The sequence below is a fragment of the Apodemus sylvaticus genome, chromosome 6, assembly GCF_947179515.1.
Source record: "Apodemus sylvaticus chromosome 6, mApoSyl1.1, whole genome shotgun sequence".
Taxonomy (NCBI): domain Eukaryota; kingdom Metazoa; phylum Chordata; class Mammalia; order Rodentia; family Muridae; genus Apodemus; species Apodemus sylvaticus.
The window spans coordinates 71410826-71426287 of record NC_067477.1 but is presented as its reverse complement, the minus strand read 5'-3'; the positions used below and the strand labels follow the sequence as shown (position 1 = coordinate 71426287).

Here is a 15462-nt window from a genome sequence, read left to right as displayed (position 1 = left end):
TCTTTATTGTTTCTACTTCCACTTTTAGATTCTGGATGGTTTTGTTCAGTTCCTTCACTTGCTTGTGTTTTCCTGTATTTCTTTAAGGGATTTTTGTGTTTCTTCTTTAAGGGCTTCTGCCTGTTGACCCATGATCTCCTGTATTTCTTTAAGGGATTTTTGCATTTCTTCTTTAAGGGCTTTTACCTGTTTACCCATGTTCTCCTGTATTTCTTTAAGGGGTTTTTGCATTTCTTCTATAAGGGTTTCTGCCTGTTGACCCATGATCTCCTGTATTTCTTTAAGGGATTTGTGTGTTTCCTCTTTAAGGGCTTTTACCTGTTGACTGATGTTTTCCTGTATTTCTTTAAGGGAGTTATTTAAGTCTTTCTTGAAGCCCTCAATCAGCATCATGAGATACAATTTTAAATCCATCTCTTGCTTTTCCCGTGTGTTGGGGTATCTGGGACTTGCTGTGGTGGGTGAACTGGGTTCTGATGTTGCCATGTGGCCTTGGTTTCTGTTGGTAGGGTTCTTGTGCTTACCTTTTGCTATCTGGTGCTAGTTGGTATTCTTGTCTCTGGCTGGAGTTTGTTCCTCCTGTGGGCCTGTAAGCCTGTGTCCTTGCTCCTCTGAGCTCAAACGTGAAAGCACTGCTGGGCAATCTCTCTCTCCTGGTGGCTATGCACAGAAGATTGTGGAGTTTCCCCGCTCCCCAGTGCAAATCTTGTTGATGATTTAAAAAGCCCAAACACTAGAAAAGAATCCATAGATAATGGACATTGTTCAGTGTGGTATTCTAGCTTGCATAATTCCTGTTAAGCTAATACCTTGATATTATTGATACAAAGTGTTTTTTCACATTCTCACACATATAAAAAGTAGTTGTGCAGTCCGTCAGTGTTTCTGTTAGTGTCTCCACTTCCTTATGCTGCATCTCTGTTAAATGGCAAAACAAGTGCTCCACCCATTTATGTGAGGTCATTGTATCCTGAAGAGATAACCAGGTGAGAGTCTTTTCTTATAATGCTAATACTATAAATCCAATGCAGAAAGTAAAAAGTTAACTGCCCTAAAGTAATAAAATATAGATCCTGGTATATATGTAATATAGTTTGATTATGTAATTTAAACTCTGTGATCTGTTTAACAAACATTTTTGACTATTCATCTTTTTGGTTTTGTTTGTTTTTTTTTTTGTTTTTGTTTTTTGGGTTATTTTGCTAGCCACCATATGAAAGTAGACAGTTAATAAAATCTCAAGGCTGAAGAGATAATCCAGTTGTAGCCCTGGCAGAAGTTTCCAGCACCCAACATGGTATGGGTCACAAACTTCCAAGGGTCTGATGCTCTCTTCTGGGCTCTAGGGCACACAAGTGGTGCACAGACAGAAATGCCAGCAAAACACCCATACACAAAATAAAAATAAATATTAACCAAAATTCTAGGAACTTTAAAGTTGTTTATATCCTGTTTATATGCTTTGAGATTTAACATTATTCCTGGTTTTCTTTGGCTTCTCGATATTGTTTCATTATTGAAAATTTGTCAATTCTCATATATTTTCTGACTTCTCATAGCTATAAAAGTAAAAAAAAAAAAAAATGCAAGCACCACTCCTGCTACTAAATGAGGTCACATGGCCCCAAGATGCTAATTGTTATACTTATAGAAAGATTTGATTCGTTTTATACAAATGGATCCTTCCACCACACATCTTTATGAATATACTCTTTAATAGTAGATATAACTAGAACTTTCAATTTTAGAATATTTTGTTTAAAATAATTTATTTATTGAGTAAATATATTTTTGGTCATGCTCTAAAAATGCTGTGGTAAACAAAGCAATTTCTTCCTTCTCTCATACCTTATAGTAGTAATAAATATAGTGGGAAAGAGATGTCAAGAAGCAGTATTAGAGCAGAAAACAGGCAGATAAAAGTCAACAAAGAATAGCTGACAGGCCAGGTCTGAAGTTAGGTGATTAAGAAAGCAAGTCAGCCTTGATGATGGTATTTGAGTTGAATTCTGAGTCACTGGAAGCAGCCAGTTAGAGATCTCTGAGGCTGCCATTGTAGGCAGAGGAGTAATCAGTCAAGACCTGAGGACATGGAGTACTACTGTGTTTCACTGAGGAGACAATGACAGAATATGAAGTCCAAAAGGCAGGATTTCATTAGGATGGAGTCATGTGATGCTTCAGGTATCAAGTATATTGAGTGATAGGCAGAGAGTTCTAGAAATAAAACTGGAAATAGGAAGCTGTCTATGGAACGACAGTGGGTACCGTAGAAAGTACAGTTTGGACCTGACATTTCTTGTGACTATCATTCTTCAGCAATGGCTTGGGTTTGTTTTCAGAATTGGTTTATGCCAGTAGAGGCCATCATTTGTGACCTAAACAATTCTTGAAAGACCCTGTGATTTTAGGAGAGTGTTTAGTCTAGGGTTGTTAACACTAGAAGCTAAGTTTTCACTCGAGATACTAGAGTGATTTTTATATTTAAAATATCTTGTATGCAAGTAACCCCTCATCCATTGATCAGTGCCAGGTAGTAGGAAAGTCATGCACACTACAAAGAGAACCGTTAAAGCAGAGGTTGATGACACAGATTATAGGAAATAAATGAGCAGTCAACAACTGTTCTTCAGTTTGTTAGCTTAGGGCCACTTAAACCCTCCAAAAATCAGTGAACTTCATTGAGAACATTTCCCCAGTTCTTAGCCAGCTAGTGTCCACCAAACGTCAATTACAAATGATGGCCAGGACTCCTAAAGAGATTGCTTTCCTTGTGTCTTGCCTCAGAAAATTACTAAGGGTGTATATAAAGCAGCTGAACTCTAAATGTGTGTGTTTATATATGTGCATACATACATGCATGTAAGTAGAACAACAGGACAAACATTGAAAGAAATGCTCTATGCTGTTTCTTGGGACAGGAGTTTTGCTTTGCAGAAGGAAACAGTCATTTATTGTCTTCTGGTCCTGCTTAGTGGTTCTAGGTACATGGTTTTTAAATAAATACAGATGAATTATAGTTATGTTGAGTAAGTCACATACATTACCCTGATATAAAAAAGTCAATGTATGTAGAAAATTAAATTTTTTTCCCTCAAGATCCAGCTTTTAATTTTGTCTATCTTTTAAGGTACCTAACCAATCAATTCTTTATTAGTAAAAAATATTAATATGTTTTATGGAGTGTTCTCAGAGCATTCTGACTATTAGAGCTCTAGAAATCACTGATCACTTAAGGATATGTACAACCTGACAGGCATCGCCCCATTGACCAGCACATGGTTGCCAATCTTCCTGCCTATTCATTAAGTTTGACTTTTTCTATTTCACATAGAAGTGAGAGCACGTTAGGTCGTCTCTAGTTCACTTGTCAGCCTGTTGTCTCCACATCCACCAGTATTACAGCTTTAAGTGTGGAACTGCAGACTTCTAACGCCTAGTATATTTTAAGCACATGTAGGTCATCTTTGCATGTTCTTTTTTTTCCACATTGCTTTATATAATAACCATGAGGGGGAAGTATCAGAGGTACAGACATTTTCTGAGATTTCACAAATACCTTTATTAGCTATAGCCCTTTTGTTTAATGTCATTTTTATGTAAGTCTTTGGGCTTTTTTCATTCACGTATGTATGTTTGTGCACATGCATGCTGGCCTGAGATCTCCTGGAACTGGAGTTACAGGTAGTTGTGAGCTATCAGGTGTGGGTGCTGGGAACTGAGTTTGGAGCCTATGTAAGGGCTGTAAGCACTCTTAATTTTTGAGCTATGTCTCCAGCACCATGTCTTTGGTGTTGAAATTATGAACCTTCATTTATTTTAAAGTTATTTTAGTTTTGCATAGGAAAAAAAGAAAAAAGATTGAGCTTGCCTAGCGTGTGTGAGGCCAGAGGCTCAATGAGTGGTACCACGAGGTGGGTCAGATTGAGAAGTAAAAGCAGCTCCTAAACGCTCTCCACTCACTTCTCCCACTGTTAGTATTTTGCATTAGTGTGACATGTTTGTTACAGTTTGGTAGGTCAGTGTCATATTAATGTGTTATTGTTAGCTAAAATCTTTAGTTTACCTTGAAATTCAATTTTGTGTTATATAATCTTTAAGTTCTGACAGATGTGTGATATAATATGCCTACTATTGCAGTATCACATGGGATAGTCTCAGGGTCATATGGTCAACTGTGTCCCACCATTCATCTTTCCTTCTCATGGGAACTACACCTATCCCCAGACTTCTGGCGACCAGTGATCATTGCACTGTTTCTGTAGTATTGTATTTTCTAAAATGCCATGTCAGAAAAATAGCGTGTGCAACCCTTTCAGATGGTGGCTTCTTTCATCTTAGATTTAAGATTCCCTTCAACCTTTTGTGGCTTTGGGCCCCTTTTGTTTTATTCTGACTAGTATTCTGTGTGGGGTTACCCTCCATCTCCTGTAGCAATAAATGAAAGTTGTGTTCTTCATCCCTCTCAGCATCTGGTATTGTCAGTGTTCTGGAGTTGGCCATTGTAACAGGTATCTAGTGGTACCTCATTGTAATTTGCATTGTCTTGATGGCATATGGCACATCTTTACACATGCTGCCTTCACGGTAAGGTGTCTGTCATTCATGGATCATGCCTTTGGTAGTGTATCTAAGAACTCACTGCCGTACCTAAAAGTCCTGTAATAGACACGACTCTCTCCTGTGTTCTAGTTGTTTTATATTTTACTGTATCTGTGGTCCCTTGGGTCTGTGCTTAGATGTGGGTGTGGCTGTTTACTGTCCTAACATCACTTATTGAAATGGCTGTCTCAGTTGTATTGGTTTCATCGCACGTTATATTTCTGTGGGTTTTGGAGGAGTCTCTTTTCTAGTATGTGATCTGTTTGTCAGTTGTTTCGTCAGCACACTCTAATGATTATTGTAGCCTCTCAGTAAATCTTGCAGGTAGTGTTGTCATACTTCCACATTTAGTCCCCTTCCTTAATCTGCTAGCGGCCAAACATCTCTTGACACTCCATATTATCACTGAAGCTAGTTTGATCTGTACAGGATAATTGACTGAGCTTTATATTGGGATTCTTTTAAGTCTTTAGTTCAAATCAAGGAGGACTGGAACCCTGACAGTATTGGATATTTTTCTCTGTAATCCCTTCTTGGAATTTTTGATGCTAATTTAATTGGTACAGTTTTACTTTAAGATTTTAGTTATTCATTCTGGTATATCAGAAAGGTTTTTGTGTTAACATATTCCTTTATAGCCTACAATTTTGCCATTATTTGCTTATTAGGTCCAAGACTTTTTAATGTTACTTCTCTGGGCAGCCTTATTCTCTGCAGTAGAAAGTTTTCTTGCTTTCTACTTGGTCTTTAATATCCTATGCTGGCTAAGCTCTCCAGTCGAGAGCAGTGCTAAAGCATTCTTGCCTTGCCCTGCTCCCTCTAACTGTTGCCATCCTGCTTTCCAGAAAAGGTACGGAAAGTTGGTATTGGTTTTTTGGTGGATTGTTGTTGTTGTTGTTGTTGTTGGGTTGTTTGTTCAGGGGAGTTGATACATGTTTGGTAGAATTCAAACCTTCAAAGTCTAGTGTTTTCAGTTTTTTAAAGTAATTATTCAGTACATTTAAACAATAGAGATAGACATATTTATAGTATCTTTTCTATTTAAATGAGTTTTGATCAGTTGTATCTTTCAAGAAATTGGTTTATTTCAAATGTGTTATCAAATGAGGTTGTGGATACACTAGTGTTCAAAATACATTTTTATCTTTTTAATGTTATTGATCCCTTGAAATGACCTTTCCTTCATTTCTGATTTTAATAACTGTCTTCTTTCTTTTTGGTTTCATGTATATGACTTCATGAACTTCAGTGTAATTGGTCTTTTCAAAGAGTCAGCTTTTAGTTCCAATAATTTTTGTCTTCATTTCTTATTTGTTTTTCATTGTTTGTTTTTTGCCAAGGTCTTCTGCTTGCTTTAAATCTGATTTTTCTCTTCTTTTTCTAGGTTTATCGTTAAGTGTTCAACACATTATTTGAAAATATTTAAATAATTTGTGAAAGACTTAGAAGCTTGCAAGTGCCACATATCTTCATAAAACTCAATAGTTATTTTCATTAAAACTGTCATTAAATTATAGTTGTACTTACATTTAAACTTTAAATATTTATCTGTAATGTTTTGTGTACATTTAAACTTTTAATACAGATTCTTGTAAGTAGGATTAAATAGATGAAGTAGAAGTCAGTATATTGAATAAATTTCTACATTAAAGTTGTTTCCATAGTTTAAAACAGATTAAAAGCAGTTTCCACAGATAGAAAAATCATACTAAAGAGATTAGAAACTCCAGGTAGGTGCTGGGGAGATGGCTCAGAGGGAATTACGTGCAAGCATAGGACTTGAAGTCAGAGCCCCGTTTAAAGCCGTGTGCAGTCTCCTGCATCCGTGACCGGGCTTGAGATGGGAGGTGAGGACAAGGGAGTCCTCAGAAGGTCACAGGCCAGCTGTCCTGGTGAAAGCAGCCATTAACAAAAAGAGAACTGAGGACCAGCACTGGAGATTGTCCTCTGACCCCCTTGCACCCATGGCACATCCACACACCCGCACTATCACCCATAATAAAGGTACACACGCTTTAAAACTCAAAATAGTTTCTAAGTATTTAGTTTGCATATGTCTAAATTTTCTGGCCACCGATATTTTTTAAGTAGAGGGTGATGTAATTTTTTGTATAAAATTCCTATCAGAAAAGTTTTCTAAACCTTTTAAGAAAAGCATTACTCTGTGTCACATTGTATAAAGTACTAGTTGCCCAGAATGGTAGTTGCATGCCTTTAATCTCAGCACTAGAGAGGCAGAGGCAGCTGCAGTTCAGAGAGCTTGAAGCCAGCCTTGCCTACATAACCCTTCTAGGCCAGCCAAAACTACATGCACATAGTGAAACTCTTTAAGTGTGTGTGTGTGTGTGTGTGTGTGTGTGTGTGTGTGTGTGTGAGAGAGAGAGAGAGAGAGAGAGAGAGAGAGAGAGAGAGAGAGAGAGATGTATGTAATTAATATATGTGTGTGTATACATATATATTGCTGACTTTGAGTCTTAATCTGGAATAAATTATGTAATATAAGAATGCAGTATTTAATGATATTTACACTTACAGATTTCATGTGGCTGTTTTGTGAGGCAGCTTTAGTGACCAAGGATTTGACATTAAAATATAATTTAATGAGATCAGTTCCATTAGAGTAGTGTAGTGTAGATTTATAACCTTCTATTTATTATTAAACTAAGGATTTGGAGTAACTAAGGTAGAAAGATTACCTGTTCTTTCAACAATAATAACAGGTTTTCAGTAGGGCCCTTAACAGAAGTTAGGTAACAGAAGTTGAAGGTGCGTATTCGTATTTCAGCTTGACTTGTCTTGTTTTAGAGAACAGTGCACATGTTTACAAACAAGATGGTCAGCTAGTGAGACTGATAGTCTCATAGAAACTGAAAATCCTTATCAGAAATCTCACCTTAACAATATGCTGCCCTGTCTCTGAGAAAAGTGAAGTAAAAAAGAAAGGATTAATTTTATTCAGTAAGCTGAAAAATGTGGAAAAACAAAATGAGTACCTTTAGGAGCAAAGAGAGAGGTGAGCGCAGGCCTTTCCTTTGTGTATGTCTCTCTGTGGTTTTTATTCACTTTTATATTGCACACAGACATGAGATCTATGTATACACATGTGCAGCGCACATGTGGAGGTTAGACTGTTGTCGGAAATAAGCTGTCTGTCCTACTGTGTGGGCTCCAGGAATCAAACTGAGTCCCCAGGCTGGATAGCAAGGGCCTTTACCCAGTCGGCCATCTTGCCAGTCCCATTTTTAACTTACCTGTGTGAGGACTTCATGACTGTAAAACTGTGGCCTTGTGTTCCACCGTACCGGAGTGGGTTGAAAGACTATTGCTGGCTTCCTGTTTGTTGCTCGTACACGAAATCCATTCCTTGGTCGACTTTCTGTACACATTCTATTCTGCTGTGCCCTGGTATGCTCCGGCTGAAAGCAGCTGATTCTGTGTCCCCAACTCACTTCAAACTCAGTTCAGAAACAAAATACAAAGACATGAAAATAAGGGGTCTTACTTGTTGGAAAGAGTCTAGAAATAACATGACTTAGGTAACTCTGTGTCCAGTTAAGTGAAATGTGCGGACCCACACGCCACAAAAGTAAGCACACTGACCGCTTGGTCCCTTTTCAGTTTGTTGGCCGCTCAGATCATTCTGATGTGACCAAAGTAATAAACTAGGGTGGGAGAGATGGCTCAGCCACTAAAGGCTAGGCTCACAACCAAAAATAAAAATAAGAAACTCAACTTTCCTCAAATAAACATTTGGTTATAAATGTGATGATTAGAAAAATCGAAATTTGTTAGCAAGAGACTCTTACTATATTTTATTCCTTACTATATTGACCTAGTGTGTATTTTGAAACAGGCAAGAAAACTGGATGTGTATTTTGAATATGAAGAAAAAATAATGAGCAAGACTACCGTGGATAAGTCCCTCCTAGACGTCATATCCGACCCTGACGGTATGTGCCGTAAGCCTAGGGTACTTACAGGGATGAATCTAGTGTTTCCGTCCAGACAGAATTTAAGTAGAATTACTGTATTAGTCAGTAATTGTTGTATTAATTATAAGAACTATTTTATGCTGAAAAATTTTCAACATAGCAGTTCTTAAAAACAGAAAAATGATTCCTCCCCCACCCCTTGTTAGTTTGTTTAAACACTTTATTATATTCATTTCTTTAATGTGATCTATATGGCCATCAGTTCCCACTCTCTCTGGAAGATTTGAATGAGTGACATTGTCTCTACCTCACTGTGGTTTATCCAGAGGGTATATGGGGAATGTAACTTAAGACTGCATTCTCCTTTAAATGTTCAGGAATACACTTTAAAAACAGTTGTGGTGTGCTTCATAAACTGTAGTAAGGACATGGCTCACTGGATGGAGTATTTGCTATACAAACAGGAGGAGCTGACCAGCTTGGTGCATAGGTCTATGCCTTTTCTGCTAATACTGAAGGAAGAGACCCAGGGGCGGGTGGAGGAGCCCTGCGACTCGCCAACTGGGTCTGGGAGCAGCAGTATCCCCTGCCCAATTAGATTCTGACCATAAATGGCATTTTCCACTAGGACTAAGAACAGGAACTGATAAATAATAGGATATAGGATAAATAATTGAATTAAAAAAAATTAGATTAGAACATTAGTTGTGTTTACAACTAATTACAACAATTAGTTTTTACAAAAAAAAAAAGTAAAAAAGAACTAGCAGTCAGTGTGAAAGGGTCCAAATCATGTCCATCTGACCATCAAAATAAAAATATAATAATAAATCATGGCTTAGAGCCCACGGGATAAAAAGGAAGCCTTGATTCTGAATAGGCAAAATAGGTAAGATAATTGAAATTTGATAGAACGTTTACGTGATTTCAGAGCACTGCATCTTTTAATGAGACTTCATCACTGTGACAAATACCTGAAACCGTTTAAAAGGAAGAAAGATTTTAGAAGTCTTGGTCCACAGTTGTCTGGTTCCATTGTTCTGAGGTGATACTGAACATCATGGTAGAGCAAACAGCTGACTTCATGGCCACCATGATAGAAGATTGGGGTATAGCACATGGCCAGTGATCTTCTTCCACCAGTTAGACCTAAATCCTATCATTTGCTAATCATTTTGTAAGTCTATTGGGTCAGAACTCTTAAGAACCAATCATTTCCAAGGCCTATCCACTGGCAGCCAAGAGTCCTACCTAGTACATGAGCCTGCTTGAGACATTTCATATTTGAACACTAATACTTCTCTATAAATACTTGTTCATTATAAAGAAAGAAATAGAAATGTTACTGTAAGAACCAAAGTAAATACCCCATGAGGTAATCTTATCTAACATTACCAGTAATGAAGTACCAAATGTTGTAAACCCAAGGAACAAAACTGCCACTGAGGTTTCCTATTTGGGAAATAAAGATAAATTGAGGGGTATCTGGATTCGGAGGCCCATGAAGCTCCGAGCTTCATCAACTGCCACTCTTTTTTTTTTTTTTAATCTGGTTTTACTATTAGCTTGTTGTAATGTTGAGCTTTTATCTTTTTGGGGGTTTTTTGTTTTATTTGTCTGGTTTGGTTTTGTTAATTAGTTGGGTTTTGAGCTAGAATCTCACTATATAGTCCATCAGGTCTGGAAGTTATGTTTAGCCCAGACAGGCCTTGAACTTGGAATCCTCCTCTCTCTGGTCTTAGTGCCAAGAGTACAGGAGTACTTCAGTATGACGAGAGCTTAGTTTTTATTCTGATGAAATAAATGATAGAAGTCTTCACATCCTAGGACACACTTTTGAGTGAGATTTGGTAGCTTACTGAGGCCACTTCTTTATCACTCTTCTGCCAAAGTGTACCCTGTGGAAGAAGAGGGGTGACTGGGCTGCTCTGGGCCTCGAGTTGTATTAGTAATCACTTGGAAAACTCCCAAGGTAATGGGCAATTTCTTTGAAACTTTAGTTTTGTCTTAAAGTTTGAGGTAAATATACTCCATTTCATATTTTAATATAAAAGTATGTTTTCCATCAACCTTGTAAAAACTCCTCAGAGGCAGCATCTGGGTTTAGGAAATGAGACTTCTGTCTCAGCTTCTGATGTCATTTGGTCAGCAGATCTTATAACCCAACACCTAGGGGAATGATGCCTCTGCCTGGGACGTCCTGTGTTCATTCCTGGCCTTTGAAGATGCGCGGCCTAGAGCTCACACTGCCTGTGTCTAATATTCCCTTTTTTGGTTCATGCCTGAGGGTAATCTTCGCATTTGGGGACACGTGAGGTGTTTCTGTAGTCACTCCTCTAACCCACCTCTCCTGTCCCCTGTGAATGAGACTGTGGTTTTGTTCCTCCTTGAGCTCATGTGAGCAAGAAACACACGTCATTCTGTCATGTTTATACAGCCTTGAACTTTAAGGTTCTTCTAAGTGTTAATTGTAATGCTCAGTAATCACAATTATAAGTCTTTTCTCTCCCTTCCCTTCCCTTGTAGCAGGGACTCCGGAAGACAAAATGAGGCTGTTTCTCATCTATTACATAAGCGCACAGCAAGCACCGTCTGAGGTATGGAAACTGACACTGGGGGGCGGGGTGCTTATCTCCAGTTACCAGCTAGACTTTCAAAACAAGACCTAAAAGATCACTAAATATGTGATGCTCATTTATTCAAAGAACAAAACAACTAGAACGGTTAAGGCGGATTCTGTTAACTGCAGTTTATACCAGAATTTATGTCAGCACTTGGGAACCTGACCACGGTGTGGGAGTATAAACTGACCTCAAGTGTCAAAATTCTTACTTCTGAAAACTAGCTGTCCTAAACTAAATTAACCCACAGTAATCCCCACACTAGGATCCCAGGGGCTGGCTGACCAGGCAGTCAGGCTAACTATGGCCTCAGTGAGAGACACTGTCTCAAAAGGTGAGGAGAGCTCAGGGAAGCTCCTGACTCCAGGCTCTCAACTCCACACTCAGTCACAAGAACACACTGAGGTTTTCTTCCTCTTAAGTCAGAGTCCCTGTGGCTCTTAACTTACACAAATTCAGTTGGGCTTACTCATCAGGGGATAAAGTGAATAGTAGGAAAGAGAAAACAGTTTTCAAATGGGAAGACAGCTGCTCTTCTGCGAGGGACATTGAGCCCTCCAGTGTCGCTGAGCCGAGAAGCCTGAGCCGCAGGGCCTCTCAGCCTGCGTTGCTCCTCCGTTTTTCTGACTTTGAAATATTTCTGGCCAAGTTGAATCATTTCTTTAGGGCTTGTTCCAAAAAATGGCAGGAGAAAAGAAAACTGATGAACTTCCTGAGGGAAGACAGAGTTCCAAACCTTACCCTTCAGGGCTGTCCTCTCGTCAGATGTGCTTTCTGCCCGAGATGCCCACTTGGGTGGTCATTTAAGGTCCAGCTCCACCAGACACCCTGACATGGAGCCTGGCATTTAAATTCAGGCTTTGGATTAAATAGTAAAATCTTGGTTAGTCAAATAACAGCAAACAGTCTTCTGTGAAAGTATTTTTTATGATGGAGTTCTTGCCTTATTGCAGGTTGATTTGGAGCAATATAAAAAGGCTCTAACAGATGCAGGCTGCAACCTCAGCCCTTTACAGTATATCAAACAGTGGAAGTAAGTTTGAGTTTCTTTTTACTCTCCTATTGTTTAAGGTAAGGTTGTAATTCAAATTTTGTTCCTAAGAAAATAGGAATGCTGGATAATATCATGGAGAATTTTTCAATTATATTCTTTTTTTTTATTCGATGTAATTTTTATTTACATTTCAAATGATTTCTCCCTTTCTGGCCCCCCACTCCCTGAAAGTCCCATAAGCCCTCTTCCCTCCCCCTGTTCTCCCATCCACCTCTTCCCACTTCCCTGTTCTGGTATTGCCCTATACTGCTACACTGAGAATTTTTATGACCAAGCGCAAAGCAGTTCCTTATCTAGCCCACCTTATTCACAACTTAAAGCAACATAAAATAGAGACTCCTTTTATCCTGGGAAAAACCTGGTATTTCCTTTTCTGATGCATTAGAAAGTTGGAGACTAGCCGGGTGGTGGTGGGGCACGCCTTTAATCCCAGCACTTGGGAGGCAGAGGCAGGTGGATTTCTGAGTTCGAGGCCAACCTGGTCTACAGAGTGAGTTCCAGGACAGCCAGGGCTACACAGTGAAACTCTGTCTGAAGTTAGAGACTGGAATCTTCTGGATCTAATGTCAGAAAACTATCAACTAGTAGCAAGAACAATACCAAATTTTAAGACCTTCGTTCCAAGGAAATGGCAAATTAATTGGTGCATTTACAGTCTATTAGAAAAAATGTAAATTTCAATAATTTTCCAGAATGCCATAAAAGGCTTTAACCTTCTACCCCTTTTAAGGATTTGTCCAAAGAAGTTTCTAGAACCATAAAAGTATAGCAGTGAGAACCAGCCTAAGTGTCCAGAGGTAAACTGGGCAGGTAGCTGGTGGTACTTTAGACCGGGCAGTGGCAAACACCGTAATCACGGCACTTGAAAGGCTCAGGTAGGAGGGTCCATCATAGGTCAGTAACAGCGTGGGCTACATAGCAAGACTGTGTCCATCTGTCCATCCTTGCTAATAGTGTAGTATTTTTGTCAGATAGAATCCAACTGGGTGATTAAATAAGATAGAAGACTTAATGGCATTGGCAACATTTGTGTGACTTTGTTAAGAAGGGGAAAGTTCTTTACAACTCTTGGTGGATTAATTTGATAAACACTCTGAGCTCCCACACCTGTCAGCTCAGCATTCATGGGCTGAAAGTACCCTGGAAAGAACAGTTGCTAAACTTGGCATACGTTTGTTTGTTTTTCTCCTTGATGTTATTTCCTAAACAATACAGTGTAATAGTTATTTACATAGCCTTTATATTATATGTTCCATATAATTTAGAGATAGTTTCAATTATAGGAGATGACATGCAGAGGTTGTATGAACATACTATACCTTTTATATAAGGAACTTGATGCTCCCTATATTTCCTGACTGGGAGCATGATGATTATTTCCTAAATGGGATGCATCATCGTTGGATTTGCATGAGTTGAAGAAATAGTTAACAAATGAAAGAATGCTGTTGAAATCTGCGGAATGATCAGAGACAGTAACACTGGGTGATAAGATCTTAGGCAGTGACTAGATTTGCTCAGTAGGGTAAACTTCCGGGTGGTGACAGTTGAGCCAGACATAGAATGACAGACCCCAGCATGGCCCCTGCATGTGACATGCATGCATGTGATTGCAGCTGCAGAGCATGTGCCTGAGTGTCCCCACATGCAGGCACTCCTTCGGCTGCTTTTCCTTCAGACCCCCTTTCCTTCAGGCCTTGCTGCTGAAATGCTCTTCCCCAGTTTCAGACTGTAAGATGAACTCTGCATTCCAGTCTCCGTTAGGAAAGGTGCGCACAGCCAAAGCAACACCCAGGTTCTTAACCATGGCTCTCTCTAGAGGGTGATGTGGGTGCCTTTCATTATCCATGCTTCTGATGACACTGGAAATTTTTTCTTATGTTTGGCCATGTTCTTTGCACTTAAGTAACATTTGTTTACTTTCCAATTATAAAATATTAGTTTAACAATTTTAAGAAACTGAGAAAGATAAAAAGAAGGTAAAATTGGACAGGTATTGATAGCACATGCCTTTAATTCTAGCACTTGAAGGCAAAGGCAGGTGAATCTGAGATTGAGGCCACAGAGTGAGTTCCAGGACAGCCAGGGCTACACAGAGAAACCCTGATACGGAAAAAGAAAAAGAAGGTAAAATTTGGGCCAGTAAGATGGCTCAGCAGGTAAAGTCACTGTAATGCTGGTGACCTGAATTCAGTTCCCAAAATCCACTTATAGGTCAAAGAGAGAACTGACTCCACAAAGTTGTCCTTGACCTCCATATGTTCATCATAGCATACATGCTTACAAAACAGGAATAAATAATTTTTTAAAGAAAAGGAAATTTTTGTTTGGCCCAGTAATCAGGGTACAGCCTGTAATCCCAGGACTTAGGAGACATATCATGGCTAGCCTGGCTGGGCTGCACAAGTTCACTGTCCAGAAAGTAATTACACATTTCACCTGAATCAGGGTTGCAGCGTTTTGCCCTCTAGTCCCACTGTTAGAGCAGTCTCTCATCAGAGCTGAGGAAGCTTTGTCACAACACTCAGTCATAAAGAGCGACTTCATTCCCCTTGGTTGGTTGTATAGTTTCTACTACAAAAGCCAGTTCTAGAGGAGGCATTTGTTCCAGTCCCCTGAGGTAAATAATGTTTTGTTTATAACCTCGTTTTTGAACAAAACTGAAAGTTTTGGGTTTACTTTGGGATTTCTCTCTATACTTGATTCTTGTCAGGACAGAAGCTGAATATTTTTAGCATTTCAATTACTCCATTGTTAATGATTCCTATTTTTTTCACTTCTGCCCACCCTTCCTTTTGTGAAAACCATATACAGTAGCTAAAAGTCATGGAAAAATACGGTTGACATAATGTCTGTGGCGTGCTAATAGTGTGTAATGGACCAGGGTTACAATAGAAGACTGACTCTCCTTTTAGTCACCCGGGTTGCATTTGATGCACACATTTGTAATGGGAGAGCAAACATCAGTGTCCTGGCCGTTGACTACCTCAGTACTGAGAGCCTCTGGGAACATTCTGTATCCCAGAATTGTGTAAAGAACTATAAAAACATTTTAGAGGAAGGTATTTTTTGAAACACACTGAAGTGTTATCTTTTTTCCCCAACTTTTAATAACCGTTTAAAGAGATTCTAAACTTTCATAAAATTCATAAAATACGTGACCATTTGCAAAATTACATATAAAGCTGCATGGCTTGTAATGTAACTGAAGGTAAAGCATCAGTGGGCACTGACTGAAAAGACTAATGATAAA

At 38.9% G+C, this 15462-nt stretch overlaps 1 protein-coding gene across 2 annotated transcripts in view; it reads left to right on the top strand.

The window, feature by feature from the left end:
- Positions 1 to 15462, top strand: part of Scfd1 (sec1 family domain containing 1) — a 73120-nt gene that overhangs the window by 39594 nt on the left and 18064 nt on the right. For both annotated transcript variants that reach the window (XM_052185889.1, XM_052185890.1), the window contains exons 15-17: positions 8456 to 8552; positions 11061 to 11131; positions 12109 to 12188. In XM_052185889.1, the coding sequence (XP_052041849.1) occupies positions 8456 to 8552; positions 11061 to 11131; positions 12109 to 12188 (248 nt within the window). The remainder of the gene's footprint in view (positions 1 to 8455; positions 8553 to 11060; positions 11132 to 12108; positions 12189 to 15462) is intronic.